General features: G+C 42.0%; 1 protein-coding gene across 17 annotated transcripts in view; it reads left to right on the top strand.

Moving 5' to 3' along the window:
- The first annotated feature begins 639 nt into the window (after positions 1 to 639).
- cast (calpastatin) overlaps positions 640 to 6,000 on the top strand; it is a 31,119-nt gene continuing 25,758 nt past the window's right edge. For 2 of the 17 annotated variants that reach the window (XM_004545250.6, XM_004545251.6), the window contains exons 1-2: positions 1,482 to 1,797; positions 2,451 to 2,540. In XM_004545250.6, coding sequence (XP_004545307.2) covers positions 1,768 to 1,797; positions 2,451 to 2,540 — 120 coding nt within the window. In that variant the 5' untranslated portion in view covers positions 1,482 to 1,767. Of the gene's footprint in view, positions 1,017 to 1,479; positions 1,798 to 2,450; positions 2,541 to 5,192; positions 5,368 to 6,000 lie in introns of those variants that run through there. The other 15 variants (XM_004545253.6, XM_004545244.6, XM_076883848.1 and 12 more) reach the window with 13 other exon arrangements.

The raw sequence follows: 6,000 nt of genomic DNA, 5'->3' as shown, positions 1-6,000 counted from the left end.
CTCACGGAGGATTGCCTCGTGAAGGCCATGCGGTGTCTGCCGATTCAAATTCAAACGAGATTCTTTCAGAGCAATCAAAATAAGCCTTTGTTCTTTCCCCCCCCTGAAAATGTTGTCTGTTAAATGTTTTATGTTCACTCGGGTGAAGGCCAAAACCAAAACCTCTTGTCAAACATTCGCATTATTCATTATACTGAAAGCGTTGCAGCGTTTTCAAAATAAGAGCATTACTTATAATATGATTAAATGCAATTATAAGTAAATAAATTTTAACACTGGACATTTTTTCTGTCACGTAGAAACTAGATCAGAATGGACAACCAGTAACATCGCCATAGAAAAGGCTAATTTCGTCACTGAACACTGTATTCAAACCTGCTGTTGCTGCTGTTGTTTCGTGTTGACCCAGACTGTACTCGGTTTAGCCAGCAGAGGGCAGCATTGTGTCAAGAAAAACATCTTGCTGGGAAGGGAAAAATAACCAGGGGTGAGTCAACTCTTCCTGGAGCTGTGGGGCGTTTCCTCTCACACACCCAAACTGAAGCGAATGTGTTGGATACTTGTTTAAAATGCAAAAGAATACATTTGTGAATGCCAACCGATCCCAGTTATTTCCGCTGAACACTGAGTTTTCCCATTCACGTGATCAAATTAGAGTTTTGTGTGTACTTTCGTAACTTTTGGCTTAGTTTCTGAACCAGTCTGCACTATAAATCCTAAAAAGCAGCAGACCAACGAGACCTTACATGCTTACGCGATTAAATAAACTCCACGTTGAGAAATTTTCTGGTTTTGCCAACTACTTTAATCATCAAGGACGAAAGCTCTTTCAGCGGGAGGGGCAGCCTAATTAAAACCAAAGGCTGTGTGTCAGTCTGTAGAGTTTGATTTCCCAAACAGAACTGAGGGCACTAACGAAACTTTGAATAGAAGTTCATCCATTTAGATTTTTGAAGATGCCACATAAGAAGAGAAGCCATGGCCATCATAAAGCTACAAAGGAAGCAAAGGACGAGGTAGGATTTTTCCGTTTTTTAGAGACATGCGGAATTCAGTTAATGTGTTTAAAGATGTAAACATCTCCGATATATCACAGCTGATTATTCTTAGACAAAGCTGCAGAAGTGTTGATTCTGATTTAACCTGATAAACTGCATCCCATTGCCATATATGTGCTCAAGCGAGAAACTGTTCTGCACATGTTAGAGCTTGGCTGTGTCATCGTTTGCAGAGGAATTGCTCAGGGCTCGTTGAAAATTCTTATAATGTCAGTAATTGGTTTTACTCGGCGTCGCGAATGATTTGCCGGTGCCAAATGCCTATAAGGCTTTCATGTCATCTTTTGTAACTATGGGCTATTGCGTAAAGCCCCCCTTGGTAGCGCGCACCACTGAGCCAGAAACAAGCACAATAGAGCTCTACGAAGTTCCTTCTTTGGAAATACAACCGTGTGTGTGTGTGGTGATGTGAGTCAGTGGGGTGGTTTAATGCCAGGCCTACAGGTTAATGCTGGATTGTTTTTGTTTATGCGAACCAGAAAATTTCACTGGAAAAAAAAATTAGAGAGTGAAATTCTTTTGTAATCTCTCTGAGTCAGAAATTGCACCCCGGACAGAAGTGTGTGGCGATAATTTGGTGTCTGCTGGGAGTGGCGCTCTGTTCGGCAAGGTATGAGAAAAGATATCTGTCAGTGAAGACAGGAGAGAGCGGCATTGTAGCAGAGTGGAAGTTTTATTTCGGACAGTTGTTTTCACCTCCTGCTCTCTCATGGCGTATGCGGCATACTGGAGCAGTACTGTGAGTACATCGCCCTCTTTTTTCCCCTTCACCTTCTTCTCCCTCTTTCTTTTATTTGAGCCTCTGGCATTAGCACTTTCAAAGTAAATCTTGGCACCCTTTTAGACGCCAGGTGTGCTTTTATTGCAGAAAACCCGAACAGCTAGTCTGAAAGTGTAGGAGCGGTTCTGGATGCTCTGTGGGCTGTACAAGATATTGTTAGAACCGAAATAAAGTGCTGAAAAGACTTCGCCCACTTTTTGTCAAACACTATTCATACATGAGGGCGTGTGGCTGTTTAAACGGCCTTCAGCCCTCACGTTTCACATCTGGATTATCTCCAGTTATTGTGTCTCGGTACTGTTGCATATCAATAATGAACATTTTAGCATGTTAACTAATGCAATTAATGAGCTGGTGTTACCTTGCTTACATACCTTAATGCTACAAACTATGAAAATCTATTTGAGCAGAACTTTTTCACAGTTAAGAATATTACAAAAATGTTACCAAAAAAAGAAAAAGAGGAAAAGCTAGAAAATAAGGCACCAACACAGTAACACAATAGACTGAAATCACTGCTTCCTGTCCAGAAGTTGTGTTTAATTTAATGCCAACAACTGACTCACCCTAAAAGCCCTAACAAACTGTTGTGTGTGTGTGTGTGTTTGTAGCATGGAAAAGCAGATCCTTGCACAGCTGAAGTCAAAAAGAGTAGACAGACTTCAGCCTTCTATCCCACTGCAGGGTCCTACTATGGCAAGGTACTGACTTCATTTTCTCCTGAATGACACAATGCCTTCAGCAATGTTCTGCAGCTCAAGGTTAAAACAGGGCGGGGATGCAGTCAGCTACTTTGCTCCATGTAAACCTCACAGGATACATTAAAAGATAGGGGCTGCTGTGTGATTTTTGTCTCTCAACACTGCCCAGTAACTGAGAGTGGATACAAGTAGAAGTGTAGCTGTAAAAAAGAATCACCGCTGAACCCACTGGCCTGTTAATGTAGATGCAAACAAGTAGGTGACAATATTTACAGTTTGAATTTTCAGCTGCAGTTGCTATCAGAGCCTCAAAATTAGACTGTGATCTTTCCAGACATTTTGAATATTTCACATCTATCTTATCTTTGTTTTTCTTTGTGGGTCAAGCGTTGGAGTTGCAGGATGGATGGGAACAAAACTCAACTCTTTGTGTTTGTCTCCCTCTGCTGAGGGCAGTGCTGCTTTTGGCTGCAGATGTTTAAGGACTGCATGTCTTTTTTGTTACCCAAAAATCAGGAGACACAATGAGCGTGCACGCTTATTTAACCTGCTACATAAATAAAAAAAAATGTACATGTTTGTGATTGTTAAGAGTAATTTACTGTGACTGACAACTTTAGGAATCACACGTGAAGCCATTTATCAAGGATCACTTTTACCTGTAATAACTTTTAAGTATCTTTAGCTGCAGCACAATATAAATTCTGTTATTCTTGTTTTCTAAAAAAAGAAAAGAAAAACAAAATACAGGCTTCTGTCGACATCTGATCATGGTCCATACATTTGATGCAGCTCGACAGGAGGAGCTTATAGGTGACTGAAGTGCAGCGTGGATCTAAATATAAAGATGAATGCCACTTTGGTCACAGGGAGTCCAGTTACCCACTTTATGCTCTCTTACACCAGCACGTTGGTGACAACATCTGCTATTTTGTTTTCTGACACAGTTAAATATGTTGAGCATACTGCTATCTGCTGATTCTCTGATAACCTCAGTCTAGGTGAAAAAGAGTTTTTAAAAAAAAAGACTACCACATGCCACACAACCGCTGCAGGTTCACACCAGTTTTTGTGAGGTTATGGGAACGGATAGTTTGCTTCACATGGCCGATGAGCTAGTTTTGCAGGTTTGATCAGTTGACACTTTGAAAGAGATATGTCAGTCTCAGAGGGAGTGTGTAATGAGTTATGGACAGCCTGTGTGTCTCTGTGCATGCACCATCATTGCACAATATGATCCTGGAGACACCTCATATCTCCCTGAGTACTTTCCCAATAATATATTAGGTACAATAATATAAATATTCACAGGTACAGATGGTCTCTAGCTCATAGTGTTTGTTGATTTAATCTGTTTTTAATAGTGTCAGATGGTATGCATTTACAATGTTATGTCCTTTTTAAAAAAACAAAGAGGTGATGGGGTTTCTCAGGCGAGAGTGTTATCATCAGTATCGCATTGCATTGTTGAAAACAAGCGGATTATCCTCAAAGTGTGCTTTGTGCATAAAGGGCCGATTCACCACTTGTAGCTTTTTGCAGATCAAATAGGAGTGTCAGTTTCTGTCTGTTTGATTTAAAGTGATTAGTGGTAGGGTGCGTGATTGTCATATTTTTCCAAGGTGTGCCGTTAAAACGCTCAAAAAGTGAAAGGCTTGCCTGTCAAACTGATTCCATCACAGTGATTCACTCAGGGGCTGCACTGTTTGCACACCCCACCCAAGAACTACCCAGAGAGACAGATAAACTCACACTTTACAGGTGAGGTACAGCCCCATAGGTATGGATGGGATTGCACTTTCATTGGTTTTCATCACCTTTGCAACTTAATTGCCTTCCGATGTTTCTCAGTTTACTTTTCATGTTTTCCACAGTTCTTCTGGGATAATTCTTATTAATAAAGTTGAAAAAAGGGACCACACTGGTGAAGTTTCAGAAGCCCAACACCCGTGTTTCATGCTTCAGTCATGTGTTCACAGAGACACTCCCTACATTCCTCTTTAACACACCTTGTTTGTTGCTCAGGCCGTGGTGCAGAGAGACATGATGAAATCTCTTCTGTTGTCATTAGACAGGTTTTCTTTGGCTCAACTAGATGTTGAGATTAGCCTGCATCTAATCAGTATCTCTTCCTGCTATTATCCTTCGCAGATTTTATTACTGCAATGCAGAAAAGAATTGAAGATTTCAGCTTCGGCCTCTTCTGTCATGGAAAATAGCTGACACAGGCAGAATATAAAAGTTGGTCTCTTGTTTTATATATGCAGTGTGGATAGACGTATGCGCCCATGTGTGCTCAAGGCTCGTGCACTATCATATATCTAAATGTGTTCTTGCTAATGTGTAACTTGAACATTGTCCCAAATAAAACCGGTTCTGTTTTAGGTATGCTGAGTAAATTTTTTAACACCACTGCGTGCATATCTTCTTGCATGTGTGCCCCCGTGTGCGTTAAAGGATCTATTTCCCCAAGCAGAAGCTTACATGTTGCCCCCCTTTTAAGTGGGTGTCAGCCCATGGTCAGCTCACTTCCTAGTATAGCCCGGAGAGTTACGCCCCTCCCGGTTGTGACTTCCACATCAGATCCTCTTCTCCCTGACTACGCCCAGTTTAGTCCTTCTGCCCTCCCCTTTTCTCTGTCTGGGTCCATTCCCCGTTTGATGCAGGGAAACATGCTGCAAGCCGACAGACAAGGCAGAGGCTGACACACGCGCGCACACACACACTCACACAAACGACACGTTCAGCCAACATGGGTCAGATACTGAGCTGGATCCGAGGCCCACGGGACACCCCGGCTCTGCAGGATGTGGCAGTGGAGGAGCAGGTGTGTAGTAAAAGTGTGTCTGTGTGCTTGTGTAATGGTTTGTGCTGAGTAACAAAAGTGTCCACGTGTGTTTTGTTTTGTTTGTGACCCCCATCTCTATAGATATAAAAGCATGTCTGCTGTTACTGTTTTGTTAGCTGTCCTAGTCTTTTGTGTACTGTATGTTTAACAAAGGACTTATAAGGGAAACTCACACAAGGAGGAAAACTGTCTTGGAGCCAGTCCAAATCCAGCCACACGCTCTCTCTGCTGGAATGTCTGAGGCTCCCGGTCAGCCTCTGTGAGTTCAGTGTTCTTACTGTAGTGGGATATTAAACCAAGGCTGCAGGAAGGCCTCCAGTATTTGCTATGAGGTGCTTAAACCATCAAACTACATGGGAAACTGATAGACTCCTATAAGTGATAATGGTTGTTTTGAAGGATATACCAGTTTTTTCTTTGTGAAGGCTCCCACCCCAAATAGCATTCTCCTGTGATAATCCAAAGCTGCAGATGGAGCTGTCTGAAAGGGTGTGTTTAGCTGGAATGAGCTTAAGTGCTCTGTTTTTTATTTGGACAAGTTAAAGTTGAATGCAATGTAGGTCATATGCTGCAGGCTTTTGTTAAATTTTCACTCGTCTGGCAGAGAATGTG

The sequence above is a fragment of the Maylandia zebra genome, linkage group LG5 (assembly GCF_041146795.1).
Source record: "Maylandia zebra isolate NMK-2024a linkage group LG5, Mzebra_GT3a, whole genome shotgun sequence".
NCBI classification, from domain to species: domain Eukaryota; kingdom Metazoa; phylum Chordata; class Actinopteri; order Cichliformes; family Cichlidae; genus Maylandia; species Maylandia zebra.
Note: the sequence above shows the minus strand (reverse complement) of the source record. Positions and strands in the feature narration are given on the sequence as shown.